The 27,148-nt window shown below is 51.2% G+C and overlaps 1 protein-coding gene across 4 annotated transcripts; it reads left to right on the top strand.

Annotated features, from left to right (window-relative positions):
* The first annotated feature begins 1,830 nt into the window (after nucleotides 1–1,830).
* On the top strand, nucleotides 1,831–20,525 carry PAX6 (paired box 6). Of its 4 annotated transcripts, none has more exons than XM_075755281.1 (13): nucleotides 1,831–1,848; nucleotides 5,341–5,417; nucleotides 5,754–5,808; nucleotides 8,744–8,874; nucleotides 9,767–9,808; nucleotides 9,902–10,117; nucleotides 10,681–10,846; nucleotides 15,370–15,528; nucleotides 16,398–16,480; nucleotides 16,762–16,912; nucleotides 17,035–17,150; nucleotides 19,224–19,374; nucleotides 20,239–20,525. In XM_075755281.1, exons 3-13 carry the CDS (start codon nucleotides 5,799–5,801, stop codon nucleotides 20,322–20,324), a joined length of 1,311 nt encoding a protein of 436 aa, XP_075611396.1. In that variant the 5' UTR covers nucleotides 1,831–1,848; nucleotides 5,341–5,417; nucleotides 5,754–5,798; the 3' UTR covers nucleotides 20,325–20,525. The 4 variants fall into 4 exon arrangements, with proteins under 4 accessions (XP_075611396.1, XP_075611397.1, XP_075611398.1 ...); XM_075755282.1 differs by having other exon boundaries at nucleotides 17,053–17,150; XM_075755283.1 differs by lacking the exon at nucleotides 9,767–9,808.
* The last annotated feature ends 6,623 nt before the right edge of the window (nucleotides 20,526–27,148 follow it).

A 27,148-nucleotide genomic window follows, 5' to 3' on the forward strand; every position in this document is an offset into this window, starting at 1 on the left:
TTAGCACTTTTCACATGTCAAGAGAAGTCAAGTGTATGCGGCTACGACTTCATTTTATGCTTTGCGCGTTCATACTCTCCACTTTCCGCGGTGGCTCTTGGAATTTCTTTTTCCTGTCTCTTCTCCTTCTTCCCTTTCTTTCCGCCAAGCCTTTTTTTTTTTTTTTTTTTTTTCCCCCCTCTCCCGTGGAGAGACCCCCCTTCTCCTCCCCCCGATCCACTCGCCATAACCGATTGGGACACCCTGAGCTCGGACTGGTGCTCCCAGTGTAACCTTAAATGCATGCGCTGAGGGGTTGCTTTAGAGTTTACTGAGGTGTGTCTTAATAGTCCGGCATTCAACAAATGTACTTGTGGTGTGTGGTCAGAGCAGCAAAGTCATTTACTTACTTTCCCCCTTGAGTTTCTGGCAGCCAGTGAAGGGGCTCCCTTTGCAAAAGGCGGGGGGGGGGGGAAGCCCCTTCAGCGGCCGGGCACAAAGCGGCGGCACTGCCCAGCGCCCGGCCGCTGCCCGCCCCCGCCGCAGCCTGCAGGACCCCTCCAGCTCCTCCGTGGTGTCTAAAAAAAAAAAACCAAACAACAAAACCTCACAACAACAACAAAAAAAAACCCCCAAACCCAAACCAAAACAAAACCAAACCAAAACAAAAAACACCACACACACAAAAAAAAAAACCCCAGCCCGGCAGCCCTTAGTCAACAAATGGCACGTGGGAGAAGTTTGTGAGTGTTTGGTAAAGGACTCTTCAGGGCCTTTCACAAGAGCCCTCAATACACAAAGTAAATGGTGTATTTGCTCTGCTCTTTCCCGGCCGGGCAGAGCCTCCCGCTCCCCGGCGCTGGGAGCGGGGAAGGGGGGCTGCCGGCCTCGGGGAGCTCCGGGCGATTCACCGCTGACAAAGCGCCTGTCTCCCAAATATTTATGTCTTTACCATTTGAATGTTATTTTCCCCTTATCTCCATTGTCGGACGGGAGCGAACTGTTTAAATGCAAATTGACCTTTCCCCCCCCACCCCCCCCGCACCCCCCCACCCCCGCCGCCACCCCCACCACCCCCGACCCCCTCCCGCCAGCCCCCTCCCCCAGCCCGACCTGAAAACGCGCCGGTCCCCGGGGCCCGGCTCGAAGGCGGCGGGAGGAGGGGGGGTGGTGGTGGTGGTGTGTGGGGGGAAGGCCCGGCTCGGAAGCGGCGGGCGCGGGGCCGGCGGAGCCCGGGGCCGGGCCGGGCGGCGGGTGCGGAGCCGGAGCGGGGAGCCGGGCCCAGCGCATTCATATTCAAACGGCTGGGCCAATTGAGCCGTGCCGGGCGCCGGGCGGCCAATCGGCGGCGGGGAGGCGCTGGCGTTGCTTTGCATAAAGCAATATTTTGTGTGGGAGCGAGGGGAGCATTTGCATGTTGCGGAGTGATTAGTGGGTTTGAAAAGCCAGCCCCGGCTCAGCCGCATTTCCCGCTCTGGTTAAGGCGCAGGGAGGAAGTGTTTTGCTGGAAGATGATGACAGAGGTCAGGCTTTGCTAATGGGCCAGTGAAGAGCAGTGGAGGCGAGGCAGAGACCAAGGCACACATACATTAATACACTTGAACCATCACCAATCAGCATAGGTGTGCTCTGTCTCTCTCTCCCCACTTCACTCACACACTCTTTTATCTCTCGCTCTCCAGTCACTGACAGCCCATTTTATTGTCAATCTCTGTCTCCTTCCCAGGAATTCAAGATCACACAACCAGCAGCTTCAGTGGAGAAAAACTATTTTGCTGGCAACTCTTTTTAAAGCACCATCATTTCAAATCAGTGCGCTCTTAAACTATTGACAGGAGCTTTGACAACAAGACAGGATGCCTCATAAAGGTGAGTCTGCTCATTTCTTCTCCCAACTTCTCCCTCCTTGCATTTTAATATTTAGGCAGGGCTCTCGCTCTCTCCTCCTCTCTTTCTCTCTCTCTCGCTCGCTCATATTCCCATTTGCATTCCGGAGAGCTTCCCAGGGAACTTTCCAGCCCAGGAGCTCACAAACTTTCTGCCTTTCACATAAGCCCGTGTCCTCTGGAAAAGCTAAAGCATCTGACTCGGAAACTAATGCCAACACGAGCAGCAGTAATTCCCACGCAGCATTTGCTGGGCAGGGAGACCACAAGCGCCGGGGTGTGTGTTGCCGGTGCTGCCGGTACCCCAGCTCGTAGTGGCGGCGGGGCCGGAGCCCCGGTCGGGTCGGGGCCGTGCCTGCCGCCCCGGGCGGCCGCCCGGGGCGGCAGGCACGGCCCCGACCCGACCGGGGCTCCGGCCCCACTCCACGCCGCGTGGGAGGGAGGGAAGCGGCGCCTCGTTGCCCCGGGGGCGGCCCCGTCCGCGGCTCTAGCTTTGTGTTCCCGCGGTCTCGGTTAGGGAAGGATCACCCGTGATCGTGGGGGGAAAAAGAGGGAACGAGCGGCCGGGAGAGTTGCGTGGGGGGGGGGGGAACCCACCTCAATCAAATAAATCACATCCTAGGCCAAGTTAGCTCCCAGGCGCGGTACAGGCGGGGAGCTGAGCGGAGCTGAAGGGCTGTCAGCTTTAATCAGCCACCCGGGGATCTTCCCAACTTGTCCCTAGTGCCGGCAACTTTCCCAGCTCCGGCGCGGGAGAAGCGCCGGGGGCGCGGAGCCGCCCGCACCGCACACCGCGGGCCCCGCCAGGCGCCACCGCACCGTCCTTCCTCGGCACCGGGAAGCGCCGCGGTCCCGGTTTGGGGAAATTTTTTTGCGCCTTTTTAAATCCATATGCTTCAAAAAATATTTTTTTTTTTTAAAAAGACCCTAATCTCGCTTGTTTCTGCAAGAGCCTCGTAATCGCCCCTTTGATCCCCCGCCCTGCGATCCCCCACTATAGCAAAGCTTTTTTTTTTTTTTTTTTTTTTTTTTTTTTAGAAGTTGCAAACTCTTCGCTGTGAGCAGGGGGAAAAAAAAAAAAAAAATTGCTCCCGGGAAGCGCAACAATAAACTTGATTCTTTTTCCCCTCGCAAGTGCAATTGGAAAAAAAATCTGGATTTGAATTTAACCTTGTAACGCTTTGCACGGAGGTGTTACATGGACGCACAGAGCAGGAACAATTCCTGGAAAGTTTAAAACCAAACTTTCCTCAACGATTAAATGTACCTGGTAGGGGCTGTTTTGGAAAACGACAGCAACGTCCTAGAGAAGAAAACTGACGGCATCTTCTCTATCTTAGGCACATAAAATAATAAAAGTGGCCCTTGACAATAAATGTTTATAGCTGCTGACCTTTACCAACGCCTCATCGCAAACCGATTCGTTTTTATCTTTTTCTCATTTGCCCCGAGAACGCGAAACTTTGTCATCTTAATGTCTAATTACGGTTTCACCGGGAGAGGGGAAAAAAAAATGCTATCCGCCATCAGATTACATCAAGATTTCGAGATTAAAAACCGACTTGCAGATTAGGCCCGGCCTATTAGGACACGGCGAACTGCATTCCCTTCCTCGCTCGGGAGCCGGCCGTGTCCCACCGGCCCGGGTGCGGGTCCGCAGGTCCCTGCAGGGGAGCAGCGAATTTGGGTTACGGCAGGAGAAGGCGATTTTGCGATCGTATTGCTTCGGGGTGCGGGTCCGCCGGACCTGGCCTGGGGATGCGGGGCCGCTTGCTGGAGGCGTCAGAGAGTTGCCGAGCAGAACCGCAGCTCCCTTGCCCCACACCTCCTCTTACCTTGCTGAAGCACTTGGCTACCCTCACCCTGTATTGTAAAACGCTTTCGGCTGTGTTTGGGGTTTGGTTTGGTGCCTTTTTTTTTTTTCTCTCTCTCTCTTCCCCCCCCCCCCATCTCTTTTAAATCCACTCATTGTCATTTCTGAGGTCCGTGCTGGCAGAGCTGAGGGCTGGAAGTTTAATGGTGGCTTTCTGGATGGCTTCTTTAAGCCCGTAGGCCCCACGTTTATGAGTTGTGCGTGAAATATGTGAGGAAATTGTGTCTGAAGAAGTGGGTTTCCCGTTCGGTGTGTGTCTATGCAGACGTGTTTGGTGTATTAAAGGGATGGCTTCACGTTCAGTTCAGCTGAAGGAGATATCGCCACGTCTCCATTGAAGTACAGTGTAGCTTGCTCTGCTGCTAATCAGGTAGCTCTCCAAAGAGCAGTAAATATTTACCAGCTAAAGTCTTCATGCTGCGAGAAAGTACTTGTTTGATGTTTATTTTTATGGATTTAAGATTACTAAAAGCTACTTAATAAATTATACCATGGCTGGTCCTGAATGGGGAAACGTGCCTCTTTGAATTCTCCATCATATGCAGGAAGAGTAAAATTAATATTCATTATAGGCGCAAAAGAAAGAGAATGAGTATTTTTAGGCGAAAAAAAAGGGAGAGAAAATGAAGGCTGCGACTATTTCATTATTTTACCTCCTTTTTTTTAGCAACCCCCTTGAATGGGCTCTTTATTGTAATTGTCCCTCCCCAATTGAGCACCCCACTGAGCTGTTGTATCTTTTTACAACCCCTAACAACTCGCACCAGTAACACAATTACCGCCAGATATTTATAACGAGAAATTACTTTTCCATTTTCCCCCGCGACGATTTCAAATAAATACATGGAGACGCATAAATAAATAAATAAGTGGCCCGGGGGGGGCCCGGGGGGGGGGGGGGGGGGGAAGGAGGGAGGGAAGGAAGGTGGCGAGAGGAGGAGAGAGGGAGCAGGGGAAGCGGGGGGGGGGGGGGGGGGGGGGGTGTGTGTAGAAAAAAAAGGCGCTGGGGACTGTCCAGGCGCTGGGTCAAGGCAGGCACTAATGAAGGGAGAAGGGGCTTGTTTCTCTGCTCTTTGTAAGTTGGAGGGTTGTTGGTCCGTTGAGTTGGGAAGCTGCGCGGCCGGTTAAGGAGCCTGGGTTTCTGCACTCGGGGTTTGGGTAGAGGAGCAGAATGGAGGCCATTGTTCGCTTTCTGTAGGCTTTGTTTAACAGTTCTCACCCCCTCCTGTTCTTACTTTTTAAAGCAGTGAGGCGAGGTAGACAGCGTGTGTCACAGTACAGTGAAAAAGGGGAAGATCTAAAGACCAAAAAAGAAGTTAATCACAAGACGGGGAGTTTGGGGGAGAAAAAGTTGCTAGTGCCGCGGGGGGAAAAAAAAAAAAACCAAAACCAAACCAAACCCTCGAGGAAATACCCGGAGGTAAAAATGGAGCCCCGCTCCCAGGACGCAGGGCAGCCGGCGGAGCCCCCCCCCGCCCCCGCCGCCGGTGCCCCCGCTCCGCCCGCCCCGCTCCGCTCCGCTCCCCCCGGCCCGGCCCGCACGGCACACCTTCCCGGCGTCGCTCCACACTTTTTTAATGTACTTCTTCTGCTTTGTCCTAGAGGGAAGACTTTAACTAGTGACACGCAGATGTGCGAGTCCCTAAATTGTATGAGAGGACAGTCCACCCCGCTTTCAGGCAAGTTTAAAAACATGACTTCGGACTCTCTTTGTGATTGTTGTCGCTCCACTTAATACACCACCTCAGCGAAGGGCACTAACGACGAGGCAATACGCCACCTGCATGCAATTAAAATGAGAAACCACTTGGCGGGTTGCTTTTCTTAATTTTTTTCTCGCGTATTAGGGATACATATGTACATTTTTGCCTTGAGGTATTAAAGCCCCCAAATCCTTAAACTAGTCGGGGGAAGACGCCTAAGGATAACAAAGTAAGCCTGTGAGATATTAGCCTCTCTGCAGCTTAACCGTATGCACTACCTCCCCTGATTAACGCCTATTTTATCACTGATAGACTGCTATAGGCGAGCCCCGTGGGATACTGCTCTATCAGCCCAACATGCAGAACAGTAAGTGACTCCGCGCCCCTTCGCGGCCGCGGAGGGCAGGCGGGGGCGGCCGCGGGCGCGCAGGAGCGGGCAGGCAGCCCGGGGCCGAGGACTCGCTTCGGGGCGGGGGCGGGAGGCGGCTCCGCCGGGCGCGGTGGTCCCTGCGAGGCCGGGAGCGCCGCCCGCCCCGTCGGGGAGCGGGTACGGCCACGGGCGGCGTGGAAGGGGCCGGGAGCGCTGTCACGGCTCCCGGGCCACCGGGGCTTGCCACGTCCGTGGCCCAGGCCCCAGCGTGTGTCCCTACCTGCTCCGCAGTGGAACCTGGGCAGGAAAAAGCCAGCCCCGTGCTCGGTGCAGTTCCCTGCCACCTCCCGGTTTTATTTGCTTCCCGGTGTCTTTTGTGGATTATTCATTTTTTGGCCTTTTTCGTTGTTGTTGTCGTCGTTGCTGATGCTGTTTAAGACCTCGCCGATGGGTCCGCGCGCCGCGGAGGGGCTTTCTCAGAGGGGAAAGTGCTTGCACAACGCGGGAGCGCACAGTCCCGCAGTCGGGGCCGTGGCTGGCGAGAAGCGGCCTCCCCGTGCGCCCCGGCGGAAGGGGCTGCGCGGAGGTCGGGGGGACCGGGGGTGAGGTCCCAGCCAGCTTGGAGCAGGCCCCATCTCCCCGGGACGCGGATCTTCCGCGAGGTAGGCTCCGCGCCGGAGCGCCGCAGGATTGCGCGACCTCGCAAAATCGCGACCTTTTGCGAGGTGACGCAACCCCACGGCGCTCCTGCGCGGGGAGCGCGCTTACCTTGCGCCTGTAGCGTCGGCGAGCAGCGCAGGCCGACTTGCGCGCCTCTTGCGCGAGGGGGGTGGGGTGGGGGGGCTGGGCCCCAACCCCGGTGCTGCTGCGGGTCCTCGCCGGGATGGGCGGCTCCGGGACCCCTTTATCATCCCCCCGTCAGACCGGTTAATAAGTTGTCCTCTCGTGTGAAGAGCATCAGCTTTGGGGGTTTCTCAGAAAACCTCGGGTGCAGCTGTTGTTGGGTTGGTTGTTTTTTGTTTGGTTTGTTGGTTTTGTTGTTTTTTTTCTTTTCTTTCTTTTTTTCTTCTTCTTTTTTTTTTTTTTTCCCCCCCCTGCGGGGCCGCTTCGTGCACACGCACCGTGCGGTGTATTTTCATTTATCCCGAGAAAAACTGAGCCCCGGCAGCCGGGGAAAGGGTATTACCTGCGCCTGGCAGGGCCGGCGGCGGCTGCCCTTGGCCGTGGCGTGCCGAGGGTTTATGGTAATGGGGGAATGCCTTCACTCGGCCGTTTGGGATCGCCACTGCAAAACGCAGAAAAGATATCATTCGGGTGAAGCCTTTATTTTGTTTAAAGGTCGCGGCGGGCTCTTCAGGCTTTGTGTTAATAACTCCTGGGTGTATATGGTGCAGAGCATCCAAATTGACACCATATGTTTTCCTATTAGATGACTAGCAATAGAATACAAGGCGCATAATCATTGCCACTGGGCGAGATCTACACCGCTCTCCAGGGAAATTATATAATGATTAAGGCTTAACCTTTTAAGTGAAACTTTGATTTTGCTTTCTCCGCTGCCATTTTTTATGTCGGCGAGCGTCGTGGTTTCCCCCCCTCCCCCGCCTCCGAAATGGGCTCCCGGCACGCATTGACGTGGGGGGGCCGGAGGGGGGGTGGGGGGAGCCGCCGAGGGACTGCGCCCCCCCCCGGCCGCCCCCCCCCCGCCGCCCCGAGCCGGCCCGCCCGCCGGGGCGCAGCCCGCCGCCCCCCGGGGCGCAGGCGGGGAGGGACGCGGGGCTCCTCTCCCCGCGGTGGGAAGCGCAGGTCGCAACGCCGGCCGCGCTGCTGGGCCGGGGCGGCAAATTCCCCAGCCCCGATGTCACTTTGAATCCATTGCGCGGGGAGCGCGCCCCCTCGGTTGTGTCCGCGCAGAGCCCCCGGCTACCTCAAACCGCAGCCTCCCTCGGAGGGAGAGCGAGTAGAGTTCAATCTAGTCTGAGTGATACCCAAATGCGGACAGAAAGGGTCGTTTTATCATGCTACTATTTGTCGTGACGATGCAATTTTCAAAAGCAGAGTACTGTCATAAAGTGACACGCCTGCCACAAGTGCTCCAACTGATCTTTTCAATTAGCCTTCCATGCATGATCCGGGGCGACTTCCGCCTATTTCCAGAAATTAAGCTCAAACTTGACGTGCAGCTAGTTTTATTTTAAAGACAAATGTCAGAGAGGCTCATCATATTTTCCCCCTCTTCTATATTTGGAGCTTATTTATTGCTAAGAAGCCTGGGCTCTTGGAGTCAATTTATCAGGAGGCTCCAAAGAGAGGAGAGCGGAGCGCGCGTAGAGCAGAGCTTCTCCAGGGAGACTTCCTCCAAAGCCTGGAGCTTCAGGTTGGGCACTGGCGAGGCAGCCTCTCGCTTTGCTTTTGGCGAAGCGAGCTGCGGCTGTGCGGATGCAGGCAGGCTTGGTTGGGTTTGGGGTTTGGTTTTTTTGTTGTGGGGTTTTTTTTCTTTTTTGGTTTTGGGTTTTGGTTTGGGGTTTTTTTTTTTTTGGTGGGGAGGGAGAGAAAGAAAAAAAAAAAAAAAGGCAAAGCAAGTAACAAACCCCAGGCGGCTCAGCCCCGAATATTCTGGGCTTTTGGGTTGGGTTTGGGGGCTCGCCGCTGCCGCGGGTTTTGCAGACGGGGAGTGCTGGCGAGGGCACCTTTCGGAGCCGCGGTGGCTCCCGGGGAGCGGCGGGCGAGGACGGCGCCGGGGCAGGAGCCGGGCCGGGCGCGGTCGCCCCTGAGCGGGCGGCTCGGGGAGGATGGGAGCGGAGCGGCGGTGCTGCGCGGCGGGGCGCGGAGAACTGCGGAGCTCTCGCTCGCTCCGCGGGGTCTTGCGCGGGTCGGGAGGGCAGGCGGGCGGGAGCGGAGGGTGCTATGGTGGGCGCTGTGCTTCCCGCAGGTCACAGCGGCGTGAACCAGCTCGGCGGGGTGTTCGTCAACGGGAGGCCGCTGCCCGACTCCACGCGGCAGAAGATCGTGGAACTCGCTCACAGCGGCGCCCGGCCCTGCGACATCTCCCGGATCCTGCAGGTGAAGGCGGCGGCGCCCCCCGTCCTCCCACCGCTCCGCTCCGCTCCAGAGCCGCTTTGTCCACCGCTGGCCGCCAAGGCGCTAATTGCCGACCCCCCCACACCCACCCACCCACCATCACCGCCACCACCACCCGCCTTCCAGCCTAATAAAACGATCCATCTGCTTATCTTGATTGTTGCTGCAAATAGACCTTTATCTACGCATATATATATATACCTTTTAAAATCTTTTAATTTTTTTTTTTTTTTGTTCCCCTTTATTTCCATCCGGTGATAACCTGCACTCTCGTTACAGTTAGTTCGCTGTAATAAACTGAATTATACGGCTCGGCCTAATTTCAGTTTCCTCTCCTTCCCTTCTTTCCCCCCTCCCCCCCCCCCCTTATTTACTTATGATTTTGTGAGATCTGTATGCATTTGGCGTGGCTTACTGCATTTTTATTTTTACCTTTTTTTTTTCTTCTTCCAAAAAGCGAAAAAAAAAAATGAGAGGGAAAAAAAAAAAAAAAAAAAGAAACCCCTCAAAGCCACGCTGTTTTAGCCCGGAATCTGTCTTTACGGACACTAACGCAATCTGGCGCAGCTCAGGGGTACATTGTAAATGTAGGTCTTGATAACCCCTCACTCACCCTGTCCCCCGCAAGTACTCTGTCTAAGAGCAGTGAGGACGATGGAGACTAGTCTGGCTTAGCTATTGTTCGCATTTAAGGCGTATTTTAACATTAGTACTAAAAGAATTACGTTTTGACCAGATTTTTTTTTTTCTTCCAAATGTTTTTAAAGTATCACTTTTGTAGAGGGTAGGACCACGAATGTAATTTTTTTTTAAGAAAAAAAAAGACTCTCTAAGTAAGTTCTCATACCATTTAAGGTATATTTTTGTGTTATAGACCCATGCAGATGCAAAAGTCCAAGTGCTGGACAATCAAAACGTAAGCTTGTCATTGTTTAATGCATACTTAAACAATTTTATTTTTGTCTTGAAATTATTAATAATGTGATTTTCTGTCCGCTTCCCTATCCAGGTGTCGAATGGATGTGTGAGTAAAATTTTGGGCAGGTATTACGAAACTGGCTCCATCAGACCCAGGGCAATCGGAGGTAGTAAACCGAGAGTAGCGACTCCAGAAGTTGTAAGCAAAATAGCGCAGTATAAACGAGAGTGCCCCTCCATCTTTGCGTGGGAGATTCGAGACAGATTACTATCAGAGGGGGTCTGTACCAACGATAATATACCCAGTGTAAGTTCATGAAAAAAACCCTTCCTGTGTGCTGTGTACAATGCTGGGTAGCCGTAGCGAGCCTCTGCTTCCTTTGTTTTGCTATCAGATGAGAGGATAGCAGGTTCACATCATTTGCATGTGGCAGGGTCAGACGCATTTTTTCATACAGAATCTGACAAATGCCTTTAAGGAGGGGAAAAAAAAAATAGAAAAATATGCGGGTCACCCCTGCGCCTGGCGCCTCAGGACTGCGAGCATCAGTCGAAGCCATCACTCTGGTTTTGCAGGGTTGGGTTTGGGGCTTTTTTTTTTTTTTCTTGCCTTTGTTTTTTTTTTTTTTTTTTCTTCCCCCCCCCCGTGGTTTGTTTGTTTGTTTGCACCACCACCAGCAGTAAGCGAGTCGGGGCGGCTGGGACACGGCGGTACGGGGCGGCCGCAGCGCGCAGCTGGCGCTCGGGGAACCCCTGACTTGCGCCCAGGTCGAGCCGTCCGCAGCGCGGAGGGGCGCGGGGGTTGCGCGGGTGGCTCGCGGGGAGCGCGCTACCGCACTACCATTGCCTTTCCTGTCCTTTGCCTTCCAGGTGTCGTCGATAAACAGAGTCCTACGCAACCTGGCTAGCGAAAAGCAACAGATGGGTGCCGACGGGATGTACGACAAGCTAAGGATGCTGAACGGGCAGACGGGGACCTGGGGCACCCGGCCCGGCTGGTACCCCGGCACCTCGGTACCCGGGCAGCCCGCCCAAGGTAAGGGACAGCCCGGCCGCCGCTCCCCGCTCCCAGCGGAGGTGGCCCCGACGCGGATCCCCCTCGCCCCCCCTCCCCGACCCGTCGCCGCCGTGCTGAGGGAGGTGGGCAATTTTCTGAGGACAGAGTGGCTCAGGGCATCCCTCCCGCCGCCTCCCCGGGCAGGTCCGGGCAGCTGCGGGCAGGTGGGTGGCGGGGGCCGGCGGCCGGGCGGACTTCCAGCCCCGGCGGCGGGCGGGGGAGCCAGGCAGCAGCCGCTGCTAAAGCCGCGGCCGCCGAGCTGCGGTGCCGGTAGCCGGGCGGGTTCCGGGGCTGATCCTAACCTCGCCCATCGGGCCGGTAATTGGGGCTCCTGCTCCCCGCCCGGGGTCTCCAAAGCCGGGAGATCGGTAACTATCTCCGTAGGGCTGATTATACTTCCTCCTCAATGGACCCTAAACAACTTTGTAAATATAGGAAACTGTTTATCCTGAAGATTAATAGGTATTTGTTGTAGGAATGACAAGGGGATAATATGAAGGATAATGGGATGTTACGTTACATACTTAAGATGGTTAATGGCTTCTTTTTGAATACGGGCTCTGTTGAGGCTCGGTTCTCTCCCTGGCTGTGGTCATTCCTTTAGAAGAGGTGTCTATATACAACAACCTGCTTTTTGTTTTCACCCCGCAAGGAAAAAAAAATCGGTAACAGTGTGCGGAATATCTGGTACAAAGGATGTTTCTGTCACACGCAAGAATTTGTTATGGGAACAATTCTGTCGCTATGTAATTGCTCATTAGAGATCGTTTTGTTTCTCATTAAGGCGACATGAATAAGCGTCTAGTTGAAGGAGACAGCTGTAGAAATGTTCCACAGGAGACCTCTGGACACGATATGGCACCGCTTGCCAATTAGACATGTCAGTTTTAAGAGAAGAAAACAATCTATGAAGGACACTAGAAAGATAGAGCGGAGCCCTCGCTTCCCCCCCACCCCTAGTTTGGTTTTTGTGGTTTTTTTTTTTTTTTTTTTTTTTTTAAATTTTGTTTTGCCCGATGTCCCCCCCTCGGAGCCGGGACGGACCCTCCCGACAGCCGCCCGCCGGCTCGCCCCTACCTGCGGCGCCCGGGGCCGGGCGGGGACAGCCCCTGCCCCGCTGCCGGCATCCCTGCCCCGGCTCGGGGCCGGCCGGGCGGCCTCGGGGCTCCCCGACCTTCCTTCTGCCCCCCGCACCCGAGAGCCAAACCGCGGAGCGGTGCGCGGCGGAAGGGAGCGCACTTTCCGCGGGTGCGGCTCCAAACGACCCGGGAACCCTCCGTTCCCGCTGTGGTTTTAGTGGGTTTTATTTGTCGTCGTTGTTGTTTTTTTAGAAAAGGGGTTAAATGGAGAAATTGAGGGCGCCCCCCTGCCTGTCCCTCCCCGCCGCAGCGCAGTGTCCGCGGGCCCAGCTCCGCGCGGGGTGCGCGGGTGCGGTGCGGACGCAGCCGGGGCCAGGCGGCCTGTGGCCGCCCCAGCGCTGCAGCGGAGGCGGCTGTGTCTGGGGGGGGGGGGGGCGAGGGGGTCGGTGGAGCTGCTGGGGGGCATGCGGAGACCCCCCACCCCACCCCCGTGGCGTGGGGACGAGCGCGGGCCCCGGGCAGGAGCGTGCCGGGGGGGCAGGACCCCGGGAGCCCTCTCCCAAATTGCAGCAGAAATAGAGCGGTGCGGAGCGGTGCGGAGCGGTGCGGCTCGGGGCAGGGCCGGCTCGGGCCGGGGGTGCGTGTGTGCGTGGGCAGGAGAGGCGAGGGGGAGGCAGGCAGGCACTTAAAACATCCGCATCGCAAAATTAAAATTAATAAAATGGATTTCCTCTGGAATATTCATGCTCCCTCTAATGTTTTTCCCTTGCAGGGGTATGTTACTGGATTTTAAGAGTCCATTACTCAAAAAGCATAAGGCGAGGTTAGGTCTCAGAGGGGTACAAATATGGTCTCAATCTGATAAACGCCATGCAGCAGTGAATAAAATAATGGATACATGAGGGCTGACAGAACAAAAAGAGACATCTCTATCCGGGAGAAATTCTCCAGTGATTTAGTGGTTTTAGGGATCACCGAGACACTGTTTCTTATCTTTTTTTTTTTTTTTCTCCCCTCCCTCTCTTATAAGACTAAAGCCTTCTATAGGATTTAGACACTTTCTCTTTCAACAGATGCTACAATGTTTTGATCCCAGCTCTATAGCTGAGAGGTGCCGCAATTGGTTTGCTATCTTTTTTTGCTTGTTTTCCGCCTCACTGATTAAGACACTAAGAAACTAAGGAATGATTTTATTTCCCAGCGTCTTTTTTTTTTTTTTTTTTTTTTTTCCGGGAAACAAATCCTATACCCAGCGTCAGATGGTCCGGCTATAGGATAATAGGGACGGACATTCACTCGCTTTCTTACGGATTAGGTCTGGAAGGTGGAACAGCCCTATTGAGATCGCTCCTTTTAGTGTTGTGGGGTTTTTTTTAATTTAATTTAATTTTATTTTAAAAAAGGGGGCATCTAAAAGAGAAGATATCTCAATTGTCCCGCGTGGCAGTTTTAAATAATCATAAGCGAGTTTACCTCTAGGTGAAACTTTTAGCTGGCTCAAAGGTTCGGGGGGAGACGGGGAGCGCACCGAGACGAGGTTGCGAAAAAGGGTGGCTTCAAAAGTTTAAAAATAAGCGTGTGTGTGCGTGGAGGGGGGGCAGAGGGGCGCCCGGTTTGGGCTGGCCCTGGGAAGGGCGGGCGCGGCCCCGCGGGTGCCCTCCGCTCCCGGGCGCGCTGCCGAGCCCCGACGGCGCGGGGAGGGCGGGACGGGGGGTGCAGCCGGCCATCCCCGCCGCCTTTGGGCGGCCCCTCCTCCCCTCCGCTCCCCGGTCCGTGCCGGTCCGGTCCGTGCGGACAGTGATGGATGAGGGCGGTGGCGGAGGTTAGGCGGCGGCCCCCGCAGCGGGCGGGCGCGGCCCCCGGCGCTGCCACCAGCGCTTGGCAGGGCGGCTGCCCCGCCGCGGCGGCGCTCCCCGGGCTCGGCGGCTTTGTGTGCCCCTGAAAGGCGGCTCCCCCCCCCTCCCGGCTATTCACCCGCCGCCGGCCGCCTCAATGGGGCTGCGGCCGCCCATATGGTGACCACGGCCGCTGAATCCCTGTGTTTAAATGGGGGAGAAAGTTCGGGTTTTAAAACATTTCAAAGTGGTTGAAAGGGTCCCACCAGATCCTGTCACAATTCCCCCCGAGCTTTGAAGGCCGGGGCCATTGTTCGCCGATTATAAATGATATTACTTTAAAGTTGATTTCCCACAATATTTAAAGGATGTAGCGGGAGTGTCGCTATTTATTTTTGGCGTAACTTTTCAAGGGAATTAGCATAAGTAGCCCATGCGTCCCTCATCCCGTCTGCCCCTTTATGCGACTTCAAAACGCCTCGGAAAAAAAAAAAATATGCTTTGAAAGGAGAGGGAGAGCTAATTTAGGGGACAACGACTTCTCTGCCTCGACAGAAACGTCCGTTTCTTTCGCCCACGGCGGCCTGGGGTGCCCGCGGAGCCCCGCAAAGCCGGCCGGACCCGGGACGCATCCCTGCGACCGCCCGAGAGGAGAGCACAATGAAACTTTCCCCTGTTTAATGACAGAAATTACATTAAAAGTGGTGGAAATGCCCTAATTAAAACCGTACCGCTTAAATGATATGCCAAACGTTCAGCTGCAGAATAGCGTATTTAGCTAGTTAGTGAACTCGCTACTATTTCTTTTAAAATTACATGTTAAAATTTTAAAAGAAATCTTACTTTTCTCTGGTGCAACACATTACAAAGAATGGACAGTCCTTTTATCTAAATATAAAATTCCATTTTCAGCAATTATAGCCTGTTCTTGGTGATGATATAATTACAGCTGTGCTCAGTAATAGGTGTCAAGGCAATGCACACTCATACAATAGTTGAATAAAACTGCAGAACAATGCAGGCACTTCTAAATTCACAACCTTTAAAATGAAATTGACTGTGCAGAATTCAAATAAAAACTGGATAAATATTTTTTAAAAAAGATTACAAGCTTGGTTTGGTTTCTTAATAGCATTTTCTGCAAACCTATCAACATCTAATTGATTAGATAGGAATTACTGATTATAGATAATCTGAAATACTGAACATCACTATTTTAAATATAGCAATAGGTAAATAAATGCAGCAGACAGAGGAGACTGCCATGGCACTTCAGCAGCGATTCCCGGAAAGAATCACTTTCAGGGGAAAGTATTTTTTATGCAGGTTTTATTCCAGAGGAAAAACAAAATGAAATTAAGACCAGGCGATCGTAATTCCTCGTCTCCAATGTTTACGATAACGCTGGAAACTGAAATGTTTCCGTGTTACCGGTGTCAGTAGCGCAATGTTCCTTTGATACCTGAGACATTTTTAAGGGAGGGTGTCAGCAAACATGGCCGAACTTGTTTCCAATCGCGTTATTTCTCTGATAGGGATCTTAAAACAAGGGTACCTGCGTTTCACATTCCGACTCTCGGTTCCGCAGATGGCTGTCCGCAACAGGAGGGAGGAGGGGAAAACACTAACTCCATCAGCTCTAATGGAGAAGATTCAGACGAGGCCCAAATGAGACTCCAGCTGAAAAGAAAGCTGCAGCGAAATAGGACATCCTTTACCCAAGAGCAAATCGAAGCCCTCGAGAAAGGTGAGTGACATTTTCCTATGGCCGAAGCAGGAGAGAAAAGCAAAATGTGCCCCGGCTACATTAAGAACCGAACGGCAACATGGCATTCACATGCCTTATATATATATATATATGTATATATTTTTAAGTCCGTGGCTCCCTCCACGGTCTTTTGTTTATTGAGCTCCAAATATTCATCGATGGTTGCGAGATGCAAAAAAAAAGCTGTTAAAAGGTTTCCAAAGGGAACGTACTCAGGGCACAGATCATACCAAAACATCAGCATTATACCCTGGGCTCCTCTCGCGGGGGATAAGCCTCCTCCTGCCCACTGTGCTGCGTTCCCGGGCCGGGCTGCGTTGCCTTATGCTGGGAAGGCGAGGGTGGGCAGCTGGGGCTGGCAGCAGCCCTCCGCGCCTGCCCCCACGCTCGTTCCCCGTCCCCAGCGCTGCTGCTGCCCGGGGCTGGGAGCAGGTGCCCTTTTCCCTGAGCGGCCTGGGTGCACCTCCCCTCTGACCTGCTGCGGATCTTTGTTCTTATTTTCCGCTGTTATTTAGCGACGTGCCATTTCGCTTCTTGGTGACAGGGTCAGAGCTGCCTTGGGGACCCCCTCAGCGGAGGCAGAAGCCCTCGCCGCTTCTTGAAAGATGCGGCATTGCACCCAAGCCCCTTAGCGATATTCCCCAGCAGGCAAGGCCTCCTCGTTCCTAACACACACACACACAAACACCCCCCCCCCCCCCGCCTGCCCCAACCCCCCCCCCCAGCTTTGCCTTTACAGCAATGTTACTTGAGAGCATTTAGAGCATAGGCAGAGCAGGAACGACGCTGACTTTACAGCTGGCCGCATTAACTCTTTGCAACTAATGCAGCACTATTTCCCTCTGCAGAATTTGAGAGGACCCACTATCCCGATGTGTTTGCAAGAGAGAGACTAGCTGCTAAAATAGACCTGCCTGAAGCAAGGATACAGGTACTGAGTTGCCGTGCAATTATGACTGTTATTATTCTTACTATTACTCTTCTGTTATTCCTGGCTTCTCGGAGCACAGGGCAGCCCCTGTTTATGACGGGGTATTTGTCCATCTCCTCCTTCAGGAAGATAACAGCAGCTGGGGTTTGCTTTCGCACGGTGCTTTGCTATGCTGCAAGCCAGATTTCTATCAATCAGCACGGCCTTGAGTCAGGGAGGGGAGGCCCCACGCCTCCAGTCCTTGTAAGGTCACTCACGTCTCTCAAACACTGTATTTCCAGGTGTGGTTTTCTAACAGAAGGGCTAAGTGGAGAAGGGAAGAGAAGCTGCGGAATCAGCGAAGACAAGCCAGCAACACTCCCAGCCACATTCCCATCAGTAGTAGTTTCAGCACAAGCGTTTACCAGCCGATCCCGCAACCGACCACCCCCGGTAAAGCCACTAACCCGCTCGCGTTCCTCCGTCCTCTTGGGAAAATGAAACTCTGAGGCTGTATCGCCGCTTGTAATTGTGGTTAAACTAATGTGTTCATCTATCTGTCTATTCTATTATAGTTTCCTCTTTCACATCAGGTTCCATGTTGGGCAGAACGGACACGGCGCTCACAAACACGTACAGCGCGCTGCCGCCCATGCCTAGCTTCACCATGGCCAACAACCTGCCTATGCAAGTAAGTGCGGCGCCGCCGCCGCGGCACAACGCTCTCTTGGGACTCGGCGGCCCCTGGGGTGTGCGGGAGCACGGGGGCTCTTCCTTCCCAGGTTGGGGGGTTACGGACCCAAACCACACTGCAGCGAAACCAGCACCAAAGGCTTCCCCGGCATCTGAAAAGATACCCTTTTTGGGAGAATCACAAGGGAAAGAGCACTGTAAGACCCGGTGCTCAATGAGCACTTTCCCTGAATTTTAAAAGAGGAAGGTCCTCAGATTTACAAGGCGACAAATTTGGAGTGAAATAGCCCTTTTTTGGAAAAAAAGACTCCCACAAACCCACAGTTAACCTATGGAACTCACTGGTGCAGTATTGTGGAAATTGCCGCTCGAATAAGCTGCTGGAGGGATCTGACCTTCTTGGCATAGGTAATGTGGCGGCGGCGCATTAGGAACACCTGAGAGAGGGAAGGATGTGATTAGCATCAGTGGTTATGCCAGCTAAGCCAGAATTGCAAGAGCTGTCAATCCTCATGCCTGAAAGCATTAGCTGATCACCAGCTGGGTTAGGAAGAAATCTATTCCTTTGGGGTCTGTTTCTATAGACCTTTCAGATGCAAAATTCCTCCTTTTTTAATGGTGGGGTTGGCCTAGGAAGGTGCTGGCCAATTACGGGAGTTTTACAGCTTTGTCTGAGGCACACAGCATTGACCACTGCTGGAGACAGGCGAGCAGATTAGAGCGCCTGACTCCTTCGCTGTGGCAATTACTATGTTACTAATTGCTGAACCAAAATTAACCAAATAAAGTTAGAGTCTTGCAAGTCCGCGGAAAGAAGTGACGTTGGCTAGGCCGCTATTTCGTGACGTTGGAGACTGGCGGCCCCGTTCCCGGCAGCGGGCTGAGAGCAGACGACAAAAGATCAAAGGGCTGATGGGGAGGGGACCCTTGGGAAAGCAGGAGGCCCCTGATTCACTGCCGGGCACCTGGGCAGGGACCTGGCACGCATGAGCCGCTCTGGAAAGTCCTGCCTGCACAGCCACCACGGCGTGATGGCCACGCGATGTCGGAGTGGGAGATTTGGCAGCCGAACAGTTGCCATCTCCCTGCGGATGTGTGTCGCATTGCTGGTTCTCCCAGAGCACAGCGTGTGTGCTTAGCAGGCGAGGCTGTCAGTATTTTTGGAGATGGTGTGTGTTGGGGACGTGCAGACAGAGGGAAATACGTACAGATGTGTTGAGTCTCATGTGTTTGGAACAGGAATTACTCATCCCGCTTCCCGCTCCCCCACTGCCTCCCTGTGTCAGGGCTGCGCTGGTCCCCACGCCCCCGGCACCCTGCAGCAGCAGATGTCCCTGTTTGGTCCCTTGCAGCACCATACCATCCCTCACCCCCTGCCCCCAGCTGCTCTCCCCCCCGGCAGATGGGGCTTTAGGGGTTGGAGTTTAGGTAACTGGAGATGTCTGGTCTCCTGGGATGCTGCCGGCATGGGTTTGGGGTGCCTGCAGCTCTGATGGGGGATCAACGCACGCGTACATTGAGTGTTGATGCCCCTTAGAGCCTCAGTCACCCCAAACCCGCACATCGTCTGTGGGTATGTGCAACATGTCTGCAGATGCAGGACCAGCCCGTGTGCCTCAGTAGAGTAATTTTTGGTTACACCCCTAACAGTTTTTGGTGGTTACACCACCAAATGTGAGATAAGATGCCAGCCCTGTCTGTGGCTGCAAACGGTACGAGACATCTTTCTTCTACGTAAGTGCAAACAAGGGCAGCGCCCGGGCTTTGATTCCTTGGCTTAGGCATGTAACACGTTCGTTAGCATCTAGCTGTAGGGATCTGCTCACTAAGTGCGACTGAAATGGCACCGGTGACCGTCTACATTGTTTCTGGAGACCAAAAACCTCTGGGAAGAGACTGCTTGGTTGAGCTCCTAAATAGGTCTTTACATCTAGGTCCACGAATTTGAAACTGAAGCTTGTGTTTGCTTGTGCACGCTGCTTCTGAGGGCTGGCACGTCCACGCAGAAGAGCGTAACGCCCTGTTTAACCTCGGCCGACACTTAACGCTGTTTTGTCCTTTGCTCCCATAGCCCCCAGTACCCAGCCAGACCTCCTCCTACTCTTGCATGCTGCCCACCAGTCCATCGGTGAATGGACGGAGCTATGATACATACACCCCTCCTCACATGCAGACACACATGAACAGCCAGCCGATGGGCACCTCTGGCACCACTTCCACAGGTGAGTGGCCCCGCGCTCCCCCCGCCTTTCTGCCGACGCGGCTTCCTTGCTCCGGCTGTCGGGTTTTTCACACGTATTTGCTGGGAGAAGTCTCTCCCCATCGCTGGGAGAGGTCTCTCTGTTGGGTTTCGTAGCTGCCGAACTGGGCAGATGATGAAAATGTATAACCTTGTGGGTTAGAGCAGAAAATCTGATTTTTAAGCTGCCACTGAAGGGGTAGATGAAATATGGCTGATAAAGAGGTGGCATTTAAATAGCAGTACAGTGGAAAGCTCTTCAGTGAGACCACCATCCTGCAAAATCTTCCCTGTACAATTAATTTCTCAAGCATTTATTTCACTGTTAAATTTCACTGGAGATATTCACATGCGTGAAGTTAAGTGTACGTGAAAGTGTTTGGAGGACTGGCCATGTTTTTACCGGGTCTGTGTCAGAGGCTATTTTTTTGCTAAAGATTTGAAGTTATCGAAAAGGCAGGTAACCCGTAGAAATATTAACCTACACATAAGAAGGCAAAACAGGGTGAAAAAAGGCTAAGTGTCAGCATAAGCAGGAGCAAGCCAGACACATTTTAAAAGAATAGAAATGTTCAGTGTATTTTGGGCTGAATTCCCAACTGATATAAACGGGCTGAGGCTCTGGCATTTATCTCAAGGCATGACAGTTTATTTATAACAACAAATCAGTGAGACGTGCAGGTTTTAAAAATATACACCTCCACCCCCGCCCCCCCAATTCTGCAGGCTGGTAGATGGTCAGATTTAATACTTGCTGGAATACAAGCACAAATCTGTGAAACTGTAAAGGAAAAATTGTGCTATGTATAGAAAAACTAAAATATCCATTTCCCCCATCAATTTTCAGGTCTCATTTCCCCTGGAGTGTCAGTTCCAGTTCAAGTTCCTGGCAGTGAACCTGATATGTCTCAATACTGGCCAAGATTACAGTAAAACATGTGTTAATTCCATAAATGACTATATGGACAACAGTTGGATGTTCAGCAGTATTTTATAAAGGAAGAATGGCTCTCAGAGTACTTCTGTACTGCAACTGTGCCCTACGCTGTAACACATGGAAAAGACTTTCACATGGACCTTTGTACACTGAAGGCATTATATCAGTTGGAACAAATCTTCATTTTGGTATCCAAACTTTTATTCATTTTGGTGTATTATTTGTAAATGGGCATTTGTATGTTATAATGAAAAAAAAAAAAGAACAATGTAGACTGGATGGATGTTTGATCTGTGTTGGTCATGAAGTTGTTTTAAAAAAAAAAAAGAAAAGGAAAAAAAAAAAAGAAGCCATGATCAACAAGCTTTGCCACGAATTTAAGAGTTTTATCAAGATATATCGAATACTTCTACCAATCTGTTCATAGATTATGGATTGATGTTCCAAGTTTGTATCATTCCATTGCATATAATTAAACCTGGAACAATACGCACTAGATTTATGTAAGAAAAATATCTGTTGGTATTTCCAAAGGTTGTTAACGGCTGAAGCTATGTGCAAACAGGGGTTAAGAGAGAACTTCGATGAAGAAAAGAGTTTGATAGGTAAAAGGTAGATTGTGTCTTCGATATAATCCAATTTGTTTTATGTCGAAATGTAAGTATTTGTCTTCCCTAGAAATCTCCCAGAATGATTTCTATAATAAAGTTAATTTCATTTATATTTGACAAGAATATTCTATAGATGTTTTATACACATTTTCATGCATCATACGTTTCTTTTTGGTCGGCAAGAGTTAATTGTTCTTAGATATAGTTGTACTACTGTTCACAGTCCAATCATTTTTGTGCATCTAGAATTCATTCCTAATCAATTAAAAGTGCTTGCAAGAGTTTTAAACTTAAGTGTTTTGAAGTTGTTCACAACTACATATCAAAATTAACCATTGTTGATTGTAAAAACCATGCCAAAGCCTTTGTATTTCCTTTATTATACTATTTTCTTTTTAACCTTATAGTGTGGTGTTGCAAATTTTGTTACTGTGTTAGGTTAATCTCATTAAGTTTTATTTTGAATTTATTTTCAGTTTTCAATAAGGAGGGATTCTCAAGAAACGTTTTTATAGACTTTCAGCACTTCTACCAGCCTGTAATTTGGGCTAACAAAAAGAAGATAGGTTCACGTATCTAATTGCAACTGAGAGCAGGAGGAGGTTGTTTATTTAGCTTGGGTTTCTGGGGATGCTCTAAATGAACTCCAGAATCCAGCAGAATTCCCAGCGAGGAATTTGCATCGTGCCAGTCCGTGGTGGAGATGCGATGCACGCCTGTGTCTATCCGTTATAATTATACGTAAAGTACGTATAGACACATATACACACAAATATCCATTCCTGACTTTTAAAAATTGTTTTTGTTAGGATGCTTAAAAAGGAAAAAAAGAAAAAAAAAACCCAACCCAGCTGTGTTTTTAACAGGCTCTTTGGGAGAGTGAATACCATCCCTTTATATTGCCACACAGCACAATCTTAGTGTAATTTTCCATTGAACTTGTAACCTGGTTAATACCTCAATGCGCTTTGTGTGAGGGTTGTTAGTGTGGGCGTGGGTGGAGAGCTGCATGTCAAGGAATAATGAGAGAAGACAAATCAACAGGCAACAACAATGCGAACTGGGACTGGCTAGTGAAAGCTAAAGGCCTTTAGTCACTGGCAGGGAAATCTAAACATTCCCATATCTATGAAGCTGGCTCATTGTGGTGCCGTTGTTACTTGCGATGCTGTGCTGAAAAAGGGATCTCACGATGAAAAAGCCAATGCGCGGGGAGTTTTGAGCGAAAGCACAGGCATCACAAGCAGCCCTTGCAAAGCAAAGGTGCTATCTAGGCTGGTTACGTTTTCCTTTCGGCATATTTGTTGCTACAGATAACGCTTTGTTGTAAACTTGGAGTAACAGAGTTGTGGTGCTGAGGTAGTTGCGACGCTGCGGATGAGGTTAACCGCACGGGAACTCCGAATCCTTTAGGGACAAAGAGCAGCTTCGCTCAAAGCACAGTATGATAGTTAATAAAAGCAAGAGCCTAAAGCAAGCAAAAATGTGCAAAAACATTAGATTAAAATCTTTCTTTTCAATTGATAATAGTCAGTTGTATATTCGTTATACTAGCATTACGTATTTTTAATTACCTGGAAGCCATCCATTGGCAAATATTACTGAAATATGGATTTTAAAAATTTTATTTATATATATTGTTATCAGACATGCACACGCCTATTATATATTTATAAGGTACGGACAGATCGCACGAAACACCACAATAGGCAGGTCCCTTCTCACATAGCTAAGTCGATTCCGGGAACAATTAATTACCCAGCATTTATATAGCCACTTAGCGTGTTTATACCTACTAATGTCGTTTGTTACCTAAATGCCAACTTCTGCTCAACCAGGAACGGAATCGAGCCTCCATCCCTTCCTCCCGAGAGTTTTTTTTGTGCCGTGGTTGCTGTTTCTGCAGGTGCCGATACGTGGGCAGAGGGCAGCTCCCCGTAGCTCTTCCCCTGCCCTTCCCGGGTTTTCCCAGCTGTGCAGCTCCACCGCCCGCGGTCCAGCCGCTGGTGGCCTCCATCAAGTCATCACCAGCCCTCCGCGCCCTTTCTGAAGCCTTCTTCAGGGCAGGCTGTGCTGCGGGGCTGCAGCCTCTCACGGCCCCGCGCCTCCGCAGTCGCAGCGACGCTAGAAAGCAGTTGCGTGCGCGGATGAACCTCGAGCTTATTTTGGTGACAAGCTAGCCGGCCGCGACAGAGAGGAGACGTTTCTGGCTCACTGGCTCGTTATTGTGCCCTATGGAAGGAAGTCGGTGGGGAAAAGTCCCTGGCTGGCTGCACATCGGGAAGAAGTTAGGGCATCTGCTCCCCAGAGCGTTGCTTGCCTCGAAGAGCTGCTGCTGTGCGCGCCGGGGGCTCTGCGGGTTACGGGCAGCCTTGCGCCGCACGTCGCATCCGCAGCCCCGTCAAGAGCCTTTTCCCCAGGGTAGGTCGGGGCGCGGGGCCGAGCGCGCAGGGGCTCCCACGCCCGAGCACCGGTGCCGGCTCCCGGTTGCTCGCCGGAGGCCAGGCGAGGCCCCGGAGCTGCCCCAGCGCCCAACCGGCCTCGGAGCGCCGCTGCGAACGGGCGAGGGGTTGTGTGCGGCTGCGTGGGGACGTGCTGCCTCACCAGGCACCGTGACCAGCCGCATCAGTGGGAAATGAAAATCCTCAGCACGCTCTGAACAGCCTCTCGTACCCGTTTCCATCCCCTTTCTTCTCCTAGAGCTGTATTAGTTACGACGACTGAAAGCTGCTGTAATGTATTGCTCAGCGTAACACAGCAATTTCCAAAGGTCTCCTCTTTTTACCACTCAAATTAGTGGGAGTTTTGCTATTGATTTCAATAGGAACGAGACATTTCTGTGCATTTGGTTAAAATGTATTTCATAATAACACCTTATACTTTATTTATAAGCCCCTCCTAAGGCATTTCACAAATTATAGTCACACAAGAATTGATGTGTGAGCGCTGTCTTAATAACACTGTATTTTGTGTTTCAAATATTGTGTTCTAGATACAATATTTACATTTACAAGTGAAAAGGCTGCTAACCTAACAGTTATTGTTCAGAGCAGACAGATGACGAGCCATACATGCTGATGGCGAAGCAGACATGCATGCGGTGACATACGTGTTGGAATTGCCTCGCCCCGTGCAGATACCGGTTTTAATTGTTTTTAAAAGGTAAGTGCGAGTCAGCGTGTGCCCCGCTCCAGGAGGCAGAAAGAGCCGCTTTCTTACCCGGGTTGTAACGCAGAAAGGGGATTTCACCGCTGCTTCTTTGCTAGGTCTTTATTAATAAAATGAGCAAAATGCCCCTGTAGGCTGGTTTACCTCAGGCAGCCTAACATGGAATTTATCTTTTGGGGCAAGATTACAGTTGCCAAGAACAGCCCGGGACTGATAACACACATCGCCTCCCCCAGGGTTTCCAGCCATTGGTAGTACTAGTTCATTCACTTTCCATGGCCAAAGGTGTCTGGCTTTTTTTTTTTTTTTTAAATTGATTTTTCTGGTGTTACTGACTAAAATATATTATCTCATTTTCTCTGGGTAATATGTGCAGGTTTAGAGTTATGCTAAGGTTTAAATTTCTTCTCCATTTCATGGTATAAACAGCACTAGGAAAACTGAGAATGTATCATTCTTTTTTTTTTTTTTTTTTTTTTCCAGTTCATTTCCATTTGCTCTTGTCCTCAGCTTCAGCAGTTGAGCATTGCTCCACGTGCAGCTGATCAGGCTCTTCTGCTCTGGGAATGGTGTAGCATCTTCTTTTTAAATAACTCGTCTTTGAGAAGACACCTGCTTGCTTAACGAGCTCCCGCAGCCCTGTTTCTAATCCAAAGTGTGATTGGCACCTACAAGTACCCAAATACTGTTCCCCCCCCCCCCCCCCCCCCGCATTAGAAATAGGGATATGAATTACAGATGTGAGAGTAGAGTCTGTGATGGCTGTTGGGTCTCGTACTTACAATTCCCGCTGCGGAGGGAAGGCTGAAGCGTGCAGGGACTCCTGAAGCCCCTGCCCTGCCCGGCGTGGTAGAGGCAGAGGAAACGGTCCTCCTCGTTGGGTGGAAAACAAAGCGTGGAATATAGCTCCCTGGAAAACAAAGCGTGGAATATAGCTCCCTTCGGCTTACTGCTGGAGAATGATGTTAGGCGAGTCTCTTACATATGTTACCTGTTTAGTAGTTCTTAGAGAAAATAGCAGAGGATGGAGCAATCTGCATGAGACGCGTGGTAGTAAAGATAGTACGGTTTGGATAGGAGCCAGGCTGGCAAGTTCCTTGCTTTAGAACGTATTTTAAATTAATTCCTCCCCTAATATTCTCTTAGATGTAAAGAAAGAAAAAACCCAATGTATCAGCAGTTACTCAGGGTAGCTTACTTAGGATACTTTACTATCCTAAGATAGTTTTTAATAGCGATCGCATGGAAGATGGTGTTTTCATAGAGGCTGCAGATACGAAATCTGAAAGGAATGAAACCATTTCATTGGTCTTTTAACATGTACAGCTGAAGTGTGACAGCGTTTCATGACATCTCCAGCTCCCAGCATCCTTGGTGTTTCTTTTGAAGCTGGCCCTTTTGAGACAAGGCCCCATTACACCCGCTTTCCCTCAAGTTTCACCACGAACCTCCAATGACTATGTTCTAACACAGAATTTCAGGGCTTTCCGTCCTGTCCCCTTCTTCCCCCCAGGTAATGTCCCACCAGGTAATACCCCGGTGAGACGACTGTGATTTTGAAGGGGATGAAGGTGAAAACGCATGTCTGATGCCGGTGGGCTGCGTGCTGGAGCTGCTTTGCCCCCGCAAAGAATCACGCTACTGTTTCTACTGGGCTGGTAGAGGTCTATGGTTTCTCAGGCTCAGGAGCCTGACCTCCCCAGTCGAATTGCAGCTGGGTCAGACGGTGAGCAGAGGTTTTGTGAGTGACCCAGGAGGATCCCTGCTACCTTCAGGTGCCTGACGGGAGCCGTAAGTCGCGTGAAATCCTCCGGCAGAGGTTGCAATTGCCCCCAGGCACCTGCCAGACCTCACGTAGACTCCAGCAGCTAAAACTGGCGAGGGTTGCAGCGAATGGCAGTTCTTCCTCTCCTGGGACATACGAGCTTTTCCAGCTGCACCAGAGCAGTTTGTAGATTCGCAGATAACCTCCTTCAGGTCAGGCCTCTGACGATGGATTTTGAGAAGTTTATGAACAGTTATTCCATAGAAATTACATATAGGGCACCGGAAGGACTCTGATGTATGCAGAACTGCACATAGCAGATAAACACCTTCAGGTTGTTACAATAAATATGTTAACTTACCACAAGTGAAGAAAATTTCTATTTCTCTCTGTAACTGTTTATGCTTCACCCTTTACATTTCTCTCTGCAAAGTTGCCTTCGTATTCAGAGTCTGTAGTCTGCAGCTTCCTGTTTCGAATACTGCAGGGGAGGGTTTATTTATTTTTAAAACTCCCTCTGTCAGATCAGATGAAATAAAAATCCAGTCATTTAAATTTTATAATTTTTTTGCTTTTAAAGAAGCAAGTTGTCCACTTTGATTTCTCTGAATTTAAGTCAACACTGTTCCTCTGCAAAACATGCATTCAAACCCTTCGATCCTTACTTAAACTAAGCTTCTGTTGGGGCTGATGATTTTCTGAGTTATGATTCAGTTGCTCTGTGTGAACTGTTGTTGATTTACACCTGTTTGGGCAAGGACACATTTAAAAATTCATAGCTCCTTCCATAGGCAAGGACTGCAGAACGGACCCCCTGGTCTGCTCCCTTGCATAAATTCTTTGACTGTGTCTATCTATCTGCTGTACTCTCTGTCAGGCATGAAGTAATGGTGCCTACCGACCATACTGCTTTCCCCGTTCCATCCTCCTCCCCAGCGTTTTCTTGTGGTAAAGTTTTATTTGCTTGTCTGAAGCCGGTGCATGTCTGAAGCTCCGTATGTGTGACCCGTTGCTAGCTGGGAAGAACCCCTCCGTTTGGAGGTGGCTCCGGGAAGGCTCCGTCTCCCACACAGACGGACTTGCTACTCCACTGTCTCCAAGAGTGTACTGTCAAACTCCTTCTCGCTCCAGTGATTTTCCAAAATTGCTGAGCTATCCTGAACGTAGGCTCGCGAAGCACCATAAATGGAAAATTCATCGTGCCAGAGCGTTCTTCCAAACACTTTCCTCTGCCTGTCGCTCTATCTGGTCTGAACTGAGTTCAGCCTTATTCATT

This window comes from Balearica regulorum, chromosome 5 (assembly GCF_011004875.1).
Source record: "Balearica regulorum gibbericeps isolate bBalReg1 chromosome 5, bBalReg1.pri, whole genome shotgun sequence".
In the NCBI taxonomy this organism is placed as follows: Eukaryota; Metazoa; Chordata; class Aves; order Gruiformes; family Gruidae; genus Balearica; species Balearica regulorum.